The following is a 12,176-nucleotide window of genomic DNA, read 5'->3' on the forward strand; positions in this document are numbered from 1 at the left end:
ATGTGACGCCGAGTATAAGTAGCTGTCTTCATAAAAGTCAGGAAGTGATTCATGCATGCCAAAAACCCATGGAAGTCACTTAAATTTCTAATTCAAGAATGGTTACAGAGTACGTAACCAGTCTCAGTTACAGATCACATGACCAGTCTTAGATTGTCATTCTGTTGTTGTACCTTTGAGATGATATATTTTGTGTATGACACATTAAAGAGTTGTCTTTCTTGATTTGGGTTGTTAGGAGATGAATGTATGTCACACATTGAAGAGTTATCTATCTTGATTTGGGTTGTTAGGAGATGAATATATTGTCTTCTCGTAAATACAGGTCTGAATACGTAAACAATCATTATGTAAAAAATGTAGCATATAAAGTAAAAAAAAATCTTTTTTTTTTGGTAGGTTTTTTTCTATACCATGAATCTCCATTACCATGGGCAGTGGCTTAATTAAATATGGACTGGTACTTAAATTCAAATTTTTAAATGTAAACAACATCTTGTATTTTCAGACTAACGTAGACGATATAAAGCCACCTGACCATAAGAACAGCCTGTTACAGCAGCTACTCTCAGAATGACACAGGCTGTAGCTTAGATGCCATTCATCTTGTGCCATTCGTCATTTTCATATAACTTTTCTACTGTTGTCATGTCAAGTGGTTAGGTACAGCAGTATTTAAGTGTAAGGTTTCTTGTGTTCTACTTGAGGAAGGGGTACAACAATGCTATTATGTGATTCCTCAAGTCGTGTCTTAGGAGTAGGTACTACAATGCTTCATTGTTCAGTATGTTACTTTATTCTGAAGGATTGAGTAAGACTTGTACAAATATTGATACTGTACCAGTGGACCTGTAAATGATTCTTTGTTGTATATTAGGATGGGATACGATATGAGTTATCTCCTGGGACATATCATGTCATAGGATGTGGTACTTCAAAACTCATGGGCATTGTTTGATATTTTTTCTTATTTACAAATAGATGACCGGCATGTCTTTAACTGCCGTACAGAATGATAATTGGTTGTGTGGACAAGAGAAAAAAGTGATAGAATTAAGACACTGCAATTTTCTCTTGTGGAAGGAAAAAAAAGAAACAGGCCATGCATTCCACTCATTTGTTGCTTGCATAGCAAGTCCTTTGAAGACATGGAAACTCAAATTCTGTGTAAACAAACTCTAATCATAGTCTTGTATTTCATGGACACTGAGAGCAGAACTGTGGTGTGGATATTGATTGTCTATGAAAAAGCATGGGTAGCTTATAGTGCTAATAACTTGAGTTCTGGCCAGTAGGAGCAATGTTTTGTCCTTTGAACCTTTACCTTGGCATTAGCCATGAACTTTGACCTAAATGGGTTACAGGACAAGGCTAAATGGACTATATTATTCATTATCGAAATGGATTTATTAAAGAGGAAATTATTTTACTGTTTAAAAATGTGATGAAAACTGTGATGGCCATTTTTAAAGCAGTATAGGAGGACGGAATGAATGGGTTGCACAAAGTGCCTCTATGTAAAAACCCAGGGAATAATGATTTATTTTGTTAGTAGGTCCTAGATTTTAACCTATAGAGAGTGACTCCCTTTAGACAAGTTGTTTTCTTTTTTGTTACAGTTTTGTTTTAAGACTTTGTAGTGTAGTTATATGAAGCAAACTTCAGTGATCTCAGTGTGGAACTAAACTGACTGCTCAAAATAATGTGTTATTTGCCTTCTGGGACTACAGTTCTTGTCTTAGCGTTGCCTTGATTCAGGGATATTGATTGGACAAGAACAGAATCATGTGACAGGTCATTTACATATACAAGTCATTTATACCTGCCAGAGTATCTTTAGTGACCATAAATAGGGCCTTGAAAATATGGCAGCTGTGTTTGGACAAAAAATAAACGGGCGAAATTCTACATCTGTGTGCAAAACACTTTCTAATCAGTCTTAATGGTTTAATATGTTCAGAGATGGGATGGTTTTGCTGCTATAGAAATAAGCAAATCAAAATACTAAGTGATACAACGAATTGTTCGAAAGAAGCTAACACTTGTACACACGGGTATTGATGAAAGTCCCAAATATTAAATTGAATTTTGTGTAGAAAATGAGATATTGTACATTTATTTGGTCTTTGTATTCTGTAAAGGGCATATATAATTAGAAAATCAGGATGTAAATTTATTGTACACAATCACTTGACTTATATTTGTAGACATAACCTTGAAAACAAGGTCAAAGGTCAATGTCATAATTATGAATCAATGGTCAATGTCATGAGTGTTGAACTGCATGCAGGAAAAAAAATTAAAGGTAGGAAGTATTACATTTTTTTTTAAGGGTGAATATTTTAACCTGAAAGTATTTTCAAGTTGAAATATGACCTTGACATTTTGACCTTTTACCTTTCAAAGTATATAAATGTTAGTGATAAGTATTTGACAGTGATATTTTGTGACATGAATATTTATCGTGTTGTTGGAATATTTTGTATATAAAATTATATATTTGTACATAAAAAAATTGTGTAAATATTCCTATGATAGATAGAGTATCTCTGTTGAGTATATTTTTGTTGAATCATCCATCCCTTTGCATAATGTGCTATCAAATTAGCCTTTGCTACAAAAATGTGAGAAATTCTTGAGTCTGAAAATATTTTTGAATCTCATTTGATATCATTTAACCCAAAGATTTTTAAGTTACCTTTGGAACTTTTATAATCGATATTACTGTAAGTCCAGGCATGTCCTCAACACTATGAAATTTGCAATGTTTAATGCCCGACAGGTTGGAGAGTACTTCAATTTATCTAAGACAATTTTTGCATGTATGAGAATATGCATACATATTTGGGAATATTCTTTCATGCTTTGGAATATTCCTATGTCTTTGATAATACAACTGTCAGAATATTCTAACAGTTTGGGAATATTCCTATCTTGACATTAAATCACACAGAGACCTGATAAGGAATTTTGTATTAAGTGAATATAAAGAAATTTCAGACTCAAGCCGTTTCTCATGTTTTAAAACTCCATGGTATTGACTGCGACCTAATTGACTACTGTAAATTCAGAAATATTCTTTTTTTATATATATATTTTTTGTTTTAGGAACCAACAATTACAAAGTTACAATGACAAAACTTATATTCCATCTGTATGAGACAGTAATATTACATGACAAGGTTTTAACAGTATTATAAAAAGAAACAGATTGTAACCTAGGTTCAACTGGTCCTAAAATAGACATCAGACCTTCTCTATCTTGAACAACTGTAATGGTCCTAAAATAGACCTCAGACCACCTCTATCTTGAATCACTTCAATGGTCTTAAAATAGACCTCAGACCTTCTCTATCTTGAACCAATGTATTAAAATGGTTTTTATATTCACTGTGTGTTACTTTTTTCAATGTGATATAAATTTTAAAGTTCTAGGCCCTGGTGTTTATTAATATTTTATGGCATAAGTTTAAAACTGATTATTGTTAATATTTTTTAATACTTCTGCTGTTTGTTGACAAATTTTATTTTAATTTTACTTTTTTCTGCTGTACCAAACTTACTTGTTCACTTTAAAACAACAAAATTGGCCATAAATTCTTGTTATATGGTAGTTGTGCTGACTCCAGAAGTTTTGTATTTGCTGACTCAATTTCTGATTTAAATTTACTAAATAGAATGATTGCATATTGTACTTTTTTATTACCATTTCCTGTTAGTGTTTCTTTATCAACTTCTGCTCTGTAATAGGCCCCAAAAAATAATATGTCTGTTTCCTGCTTCACTGTTAAAGTTTAGATTTTCCCCATTAACTCGATGTAAAATGTTTTTGAAAAATAAAATAATATCCTTACCTACCTACCTACCTTATTTTTTTCTCACTGGTAGCAGGAATCAAGACTGTTATTTCTTTTGGCCTTAAACGAAGGTTTTTGGATTTACAGTACATTGTAAAGACGTGATTTTATGAACGGGTATGTTTGTCAATCAATGCTCAATAATTTTGTTGAATTTCTGTTTTGCTTTATCCTGTCATTTTAGATATGTCAAGGTTTTAGACTTGTAGTTAGAATACTGTAAGTTCAGAAATTACTTCCCATAATTTTCTTCTGAGTCCAGAAAATGTGATGGAGTTCATGTGAAATGAGCTTTTGCATGAATTTCAGGTGAAAATCATGTTAATTTCATGTAAAGTTATTATGAATTTCACATGACGCTCAATTAATACAAATTTCACATGAACAGTATTTGTACAATGACTCAAGCAGAGGGGGAAGTGCACTAATATTACAGCAACATTTTCCTTATTACACATAAGTCAATTTGAAGACTTTTTTTTAGCTACCCTAAAAACATAAAAAAAGCTTTTAGTTGGAGGCTATTTCTTAATATGTGTCTGCTGTGTTCAAGAGAAAAATATAAAATCAATTAAAAATTTTAGTGTTTGTTACAGCAAGTAAAATGGTTAACTTCAGGGAAGTGAGTTGCTCTTGATTAAATGGCAGTCATGTGATGAACATCTTTGGGTAATTAACCAATAAAATGATAAATGATTTTAAAAGCTCCTGATAAAATGTCCAGTTAACAAAATAAGGCATTTCATCTGGTAACTTTCATTCATCAATTCAAAGGAAAACCAACTCTATTTCCTGGAGATAAGTAAAATACTTGCTGTAAAAGATTCAATGCTTATAATTTAAACAGCTTGACAGTATTTACACATCTAAAAATATCAAAAATTATTATATCTGAATATGTGAATTCAGTGGCAATTCTGATCCTGATAACATTGTTCTGAAAGTGATGTGCATGTTAATATTCAGTTCAAGGGTCTGTCAGTCTGTAGTTAGAAATGAATCTTCATTGTCTCTGCAAGGATAAGTGCTATAAATAGTTTTGTTTTTGTTGACAATATTTTAAACTAGTGTATTTCTTTAATTGTACTAATTAAGGAGGTAGACCTAGGGTAAGGGATACAATTCTTACAAATCATTGGAATGTTTGTATTCAACATTTTACATAATTCTCATGTAAGCATAAAGGTAACTTGGATTGATTTCATCCTGTTTCAAATGAAAGCTTGGTGGCCTTTGTGAAATTTAATATGATACAAACATATCACTGATTTCAAGAGTTATGTCCCATACCGTAGGTCTACCTCCTTAAGTTATCTGTTGTGAGTGAAGAATCAGTAGAAGAACAAAACTGTTAATATTTTTTTTCTGAAAAGAACATAATACACTGAATGGGACCACTGAAATTAAAGGAGGTTGCTCCCACTACTAAATATGTAGCTACTTCTGTTTTTACACATGTACTAGTAAGGCTGCATCTTTTACAATGGGAGGAAGCCCCTGTGCTGAAATGTTGAAGTAATTCTCTTTCACATGGTGTCTGTTTTTGAGATGAACTCAACTGAACTTCAAATGATGCTTAGAAGACTGATTTGGAGAGATGTGAAGGCTTGCTTGAATTCTTCAAATCTTAATCGTTTTTAACTACATGGAACTTCACTTCAATTTTTTTCTATGTTTTAGTTGTGTTTTATTATCAATTTGATTTTTTCATAGGAATGGGAATTAATTTGGAAAACTAGAATTATTAGTCACCATGGTGGTAAGTGATTAATCCTTTTTTGAAATTTTGAAAAAAAAGGAAAAAAAAGGATTGCCTGGTCACCAAAGTGATAGAAAAATTCTAAGATAAGCAATTTTTGAAAGCAGATAAAAGAGAATATGGTGTTGACATGTTTGAATGATTAGCCACTATGAAATACAAAAAAGATGCTGCTTATGTTATTAAAAATATGGAAAACTGACATTAGAAGTAAAAAGGTATCTGTAAAAATGAGGCAGAATAGATTGAGTTTAAAAAATTAACAAATGAGGTAAAATATTTTGAAATAGGTCTCTCAAAGTTTACAAATTAAAATGTATTACATGTACTTATTTTGACAATCCAACATTATTTGACCTTTTTTGAAGAGTTAACTTCCTTTACAATGTAGAAATGTGATCCACTTTATTGGAAATATTACTGAATCTTCCAAAATTTTAGAAAATATGTTTTTTTTTTTGGTTTTTTTTTTTTTTTTAGATTTTGAATTATTTCTAAATATTTTTTGTTAAGTTAAATTCTATAATTAAAGGTTTTATTTATAAGTTTTCTATTTCTGTCTGGTACTTGAAATGATGCAGTCACAAGGTGTTGTTGGATCTGTACTTGTTATCCACAAATGTTACATATGTATGCCTTAATTAAACATCAGCCCTGATCTAGGTCCTCAAACATTAATTTATAACAGATTTTGTCATTATTTTGATTTCCTCATTTGTACATTTTAGAGTTTAGTGATTTCATGGTGTTTTTTTTTTATTATTTATTTTCTTTCTCTTTGCCAAAGTAATTATTAAAATTCTAAATTTCACTACTGGATAGAATTTTTTTTTAAAGGTTCCTAATTTCTTGTAGTTTAAAGTAAAATAAAATAATGTGAAGAATGACAAGCATGGAATACATAATTTTTTATACAAAAAGAATACTTTTAAAAAAAGTATTGTGGGAGATTCTCCCCTTATGACTCATATTTGGGAATTATCAATTTTTTTTTATTGAAAAAAAAATCAATTATTTAGTATTGTTCTAAGGCTGTATAGTCATTTTTACAAAAAAAAACTGCAAATCTAAAAGTGTAAATTTTTCATTGCTTTTGTGGGGTGGTTAACAGGTATGAAAGGTATTACATGAATTAGGTTTACAGTCTTAACAAACCTCCAATATGTTAGTGAAATACTTTCTGGTACAGTTCCTTTATTAAATAGATTCAATTATGTGGGAAAAGATCTATTCACTACTTACCAACATTCTCTAAATAATGAATGAAATATTATTTAGCAAAACAATTGTGAACTTAGAATGTGATTATCTACCTTTGTGGTTGTTAAGGCAAGGGAGTAAATCAATTAATCATTTCATCTGTCTGTTATTATTTGTTATTTCTGAGCATACATTTGTATATAAATCTTTTGTTAAATATATGTTAATGTTAACAGTTAATGACCTTGACATAAATACTATGTGATAACCTTAACATTGTTGGTTTATTGTTTCATCATCACTATTTTTGTCATGACTGTGACATCCTAGCTCATGGATTCAGGACAATTACATTAAATCAACATGATATTATAACTTGTCTTTATTTTATGTATCATTTCAGTCTGTTCAGTATTTTTTGCAGGTGCAGTAACTCCCTTTGAAAATGCCCGTAAGTTGCAATTTTTTTGGTACTTGTTCACATGGTTGCTTACTTAATTCACTGTGGAGCAGTGGCTATATCAGTAAGCAGATCCAGCAGGAGTACCCCCTTCCCCCTCATGCTGAAAAAGTTCACAACAAGCTTGGTCCTTTTAATTAAAGCCTTAAAAAAGTAGTAACAGTTACTGCGTCTCTGTCAAGAATTCACCATATACAGCTGGTATTGGAGAAAAAGTGAAGACGGCTCAAAGTTTGAATGAATTGTCGAGAGTGTGGCCATGCCTTCCTGTTGGTTGTTCATGTTAGTGGTGGCGGATCCTGACTGGAAACCCCATTGGAATTTGTGCTGAATATGGGCAAAAATTAGCAGATATTAGCCTGGATCCCCTTTTCTAAATTTCTAGTCCCTTCGAATTCCCTATGTGTGTTAGCACAATTCAGAATCTGACTCAGCCTGGAGAAGTTTTAGTTAATCATGTACAGTTTGAAAAATAGCAGTATTGACATTTTTGTTAATGTAATCTACTACAAAGCCCTGTCAACGACAAATGGGAGAAGTGAGTACAAACAAGAAGTTTTTGCACATTTCTCCCTTTAGATTAGTCCTGATTAGTGGAATGATAATATCCTTTGTTTGCTTTTTATGCGTGAAGAAAAGCAGAGGTTTGTGAAGTTTACTTTCGACTTGAAATGAATGAAATATCTGCCGTAGGACTCGTACAGTCTACGATCATTTAATATACATGTAATTTATCCTGGACTACTTGGGCAGCAACCGAGTCGGATTCAACTTTCATTGTAATTGGCACAGTTCATTAGAGGATTACCAATTGTATATTTAGGCGCAGATCTAAGCTTAAGGAGTGCATGTCTAGGGTAGGCTCCCCCACCATAAATTGGGGAAATTTATTTTGCATATACAAATTACAAAATTTGTATTTTCCTCACTTTGCTTGGCATTTATTTCTATTAACTCCCCCACCCCCCAAAACAAACAAACAAAACAAAACAAATGGGTCAAGTTTTCAAAAATGAGGGACGAGTGCATAACAATAGTAAAAAACAATAAATTATTTGATACTGGGTTCTTCCATCTGGAAGGAACTTCATGGTTACAAATATCTGGCAAGAAAGACTTAAATTAATATTGGTCCGAGGTACTATCTAAAAAGCGTACTACTTGGACACACATTTACAATGAGAAATCATATGAAGCCACCAAAAAGTGAACTCAGCGACAAAATAAATATCCGAAAGCAAATATATGTAAACAGAAGAAAGAAGCGATTTTTTTTTCGAAACGCAAACAAACAAAACACAATATTAACACGAATCCACACCGAAAGCATGACGTCTGTTGCTAAAAAATGTCAACAAATACTAGAAGACAAAAAATAGGGATAAATGGCCTAACTCGAAAACTACATTTTGAATTTTGCTGATTTTTACCTGTATTTTATGGTACTGAACAACTGTTCGAAGTTTAAGTACCAGTCCATATAAAATTCAGACACTACCAATGGTAAAGTGATTCATGGTGTAGAAAAACCCACCAAATAAACGATGCATTTTCAGTCTATACATGTTGTACTTTCACATAACGATACTCATTTCTGCATTTGGATCTGCACTACTTAAAATCAACCAAATGAAACCAAATCAAGAACGATAACTCATGCATAGTGCCAATTTCATGTACAACTTGTGTAATTTTTATCTCAAAAGCGCAACAACCAGGTGAAAAACTAAGACTGGTTATGTGATCAGTAACAAGAAATTAAACTGAATTCGGTGGGTTTTGACATGTATGAATCACCTTCTGTCTGATTTTTATAAAGACTTCTAATTAAAAAATCCTTGATTCGTTCTGATATAATCATCTGAACGTCGGGAGATGGACACGCAACTTTCGGAGGGTATTCCATATATGTTCGCCATATCGTGTTGAATTGAAACCATGTGTATATGTTACAATCATATTAGAGCTGCCTCCATTAGTAACATTGGACTTAATTTCTGCAGAAGTGCCGCCGACCTACGTATGGATTCATCAGAAATCTTACTGCCGTTTTCTCATTTAAGTCCAATATTTTAATTTTTCCGTAAAAACCAATGGCAGCCTCAGTTAAGTTGAAAGTTCTAGGTGTTTTAATTATTTCCATTGCAAGTCAGTCGCATTTTTCGCAATAATAGATACATCACAATAATTTCTGAATTACCCTGGGAGAAATATAAATTCCCAACAGAGTAATGAAACTGAGTCTTGTGTGAATGAATGGAAAATAAAGAATATTAAAATGTTACCCCGCTATGACCATACATGACACCTACTAAGTTTTTCAGTTTCGAATCCAGGAGCTCCATGGTTGGAACTCCTTATTTTTGTTAGACATTTTTTTTTTAATTTCAAGCACAATTGGGAGAAAATTGACAATTATACCCTGGACCCCCTTTTCAAAATTAAATTTGTTTTCAAAAAATGTTCACCCATTTATATCACAAAGGCATCCTTCTTTTCTCAAAGTTGAATGTTGATTTAGGATTTACTGCATCGATTACCCCGCACTGCCTTTTGTGCCAAAGTTAGTTGCTTTGTTATAGGGAACTTTATAAAATCATTTTCTGAGCCATTCACAGTTGATTTAAAAAAAATTTTATTCTGTTTGACATACTGGTTATGATATTAAAATTACATTGGAACGAAAAATTCAGTGGGAAAAAAATTACCCTGTGCCACCAATATTACAATTCTGCCTGATTTTTGTATGGAAAGCCTCTTAAATGTGTCACAGTGTAGAATACAGTTCTTCAAGGGATTGTGGTACAATACATGTGAATAACTTGCAGTGTCAATTTCAACAAAAATCACAACTTTAAACGATAGTTGAACAGACACTCACCGTTGATTTGTTGGGAACGTATATTCATATCCAAATGTAGAATACAACTCTTCCTTTAGCACAATACATTGCATTTCAATCACATCATTAAAATGTCAGCATTGATTTTAGGTTGATTGGCCGAGAACGTTTATTAAATTCAGTGTCTTTATTTGCATTTATTAAACATCGGATGTTGTGTCAAATCAAAATTGTTTGATATTTATCAAGGTCGGGTTCCGTCCAAGTTGAAAATTTATTATAAAAAGTTTATTATAAAAAGTTTTTTTTTGTTTAATGAGTAGAAAAACAAGCTTCTCCGTCAAACGATATAGTAATTATCTACATGTATTATCCATTAAAGGCAAAAACATAATCATAAAATGCCACACAGATTTAACCTAAACAAGCCGACCGTAACCGACTCCGGTAACTGTACGCCTCACTTTGATAAAATCAAAGACTGGTCTTCAAAGTCGCTAATCGTCGAATATTCACGATATGCTCTAAAACAGGGTAACTTCCGCTAAATTATTGGTTCCTTTAATATTATTACGAACTCTCGTAACCGTTATGACCCGAATGGCTGTATATATATATATAGATAGATATCGGTATCATGATACACTCCTTGAACGTTCACGTTTCCCATTTTAGCGACCACAATACGACGTCCTCATATCGCCAAACAGTATATGTCGGTACACCCCACCTTTAGCACCTGCACACTCTTTTCTTTCGCTGTCGCTTCGAGGCAAAACACTCATTTAAAACGTTTACGCACTGATTTAACGGCTGAGAGGTTATCTAATTGAAATCAATACAATATAAATACACACATTTAACACCTACGATGACATGAATATGCAAATTTAATCCAACCCACATGGGGAAGGTTAAACGGAACAGCTGTTATTTTGGCTACGCTGAGGGAATCTTTTTTCACAAAAATTACCATATTTATCATATTAGAAAAAAAAATATTTCTTCCGGGGGTAGATTTGTCCTCATTTTAACATGGGTTTGGCTGTCGCTCGATGATAAATAATCGAATATAAATGCCGTACCCAAGTTAAAATGAGTACAAATCTACCCCTTCCATGAATTATTTCTTAATTTTGCGTTCGTTTAAACGCACGATATGAGCTTTCGTCTTTCGTGCGTTTAAACACACTCTGGGAGCGTTTGTTAATCGTGCGTTTGGTGGGGTGTCGGTATTTTGTGTACCCCAAACACGAACCCGAACCGGAATTTTCCACGAGTTGAGGCTAAAAACCACCAATTCCACTTTCCATAGGCTTCTATGCTAATTTCAAAATATTCAATGGCTTCTCTGGACTTTACCTTAACTTTAACCTGCAGAGGACTATATATCAGCATGATTCTACATATGTCAGCTCACAATCCTCAGAATGGCATGTGGGGTTAGCAGACTTGCAGTGCAGTACTGGTCACCAGAAGTGAAGGGTCTATAAATAGCATGGGAAATCCCAGTGTTTTCACAAGATAGGGGTATATTTAAAAATCATTATGGAGATTAGGCCTCACATCACAAGAAGCAAAATGCACCTATAAAATGTACAGAAATGTTTTTCCTTTCAGAAACTGTTTAAATTTTTTAAATAAGATGAGAACTTTTTTCACAGCACTATGAGGAACAGGGGTAATTTCTGCGTAGGACTATTTTTGCGTACGTTCCAAATGCTCATTGGTTGAATTGGTGGTCTGTAACCTAAAGAGTCACTTTTTGTCTTAGAAAAAATAAATAACTATACAGGTTTCTTCCTACACACATACTGAATGCATTTGCAAAGTTTCAGTGAAATGTGACAAGCACTTTTTTAAATATTTGATTTTTAAATATAGGGTAACCAAGTTGTGCGAGCAAAAAAGTGACAATATTCTACCATACTTAAATGCATTAAATATTTGCAAAGAACTTTTTCTGACTTTTCAAATAAAAAATATCAATCACAACTTGTTTTTTAACAATATTAATGAAGAAATAGTTTTAAAAGTAATCATTTTCTGAGAAATTGG

General features: G+C 32.5%; 1 protein-coding gene across 9 annotated transcripts in view; it reads left to right on the top strand.

Annotated features, from left to right (window-relative positions):
• The window catches only part of LOC148597672 (uncharacterized), a 134,185-nt gene extending 126,994 nt beyond the window's left edge, over nt 1-7,191 (top strand). For all 9 annotated transcript variants that reach the window (XM_088560920.1, XM_088560915.1, XM_088560916.1 and 6 more), the window contains one exon: nt 509-7,191. In XM_088560920.1, coding sequence (XP_088417046.1) covers nt 509-577 — 69 coding nt within the window. In that variant the 3' untranslated portion in view covers nt 578-7,191. The remainder of the gene's footprint in view (nt 1-508) is intronic.
• The last annotated feature ends 4,985 nt before the right edge of the window (nt 7,192-12,176 follow it).

Source organism: Perna viridis, chromosome 14 (assembly GCF_037379345.1).
Source record: "Perna viridis isolate PV_CMFRI_1.1 ecotype Kerala chromosome 14, ASM3737934v1, whole genome shotgun sequence".
In the NCBI taxonomy this organism is placed as follows: Eukaryota; Metazoa; Mollusca; class Bivalvia; order Mytilida; family Mytilidae; genus Perna; species Perna viridis.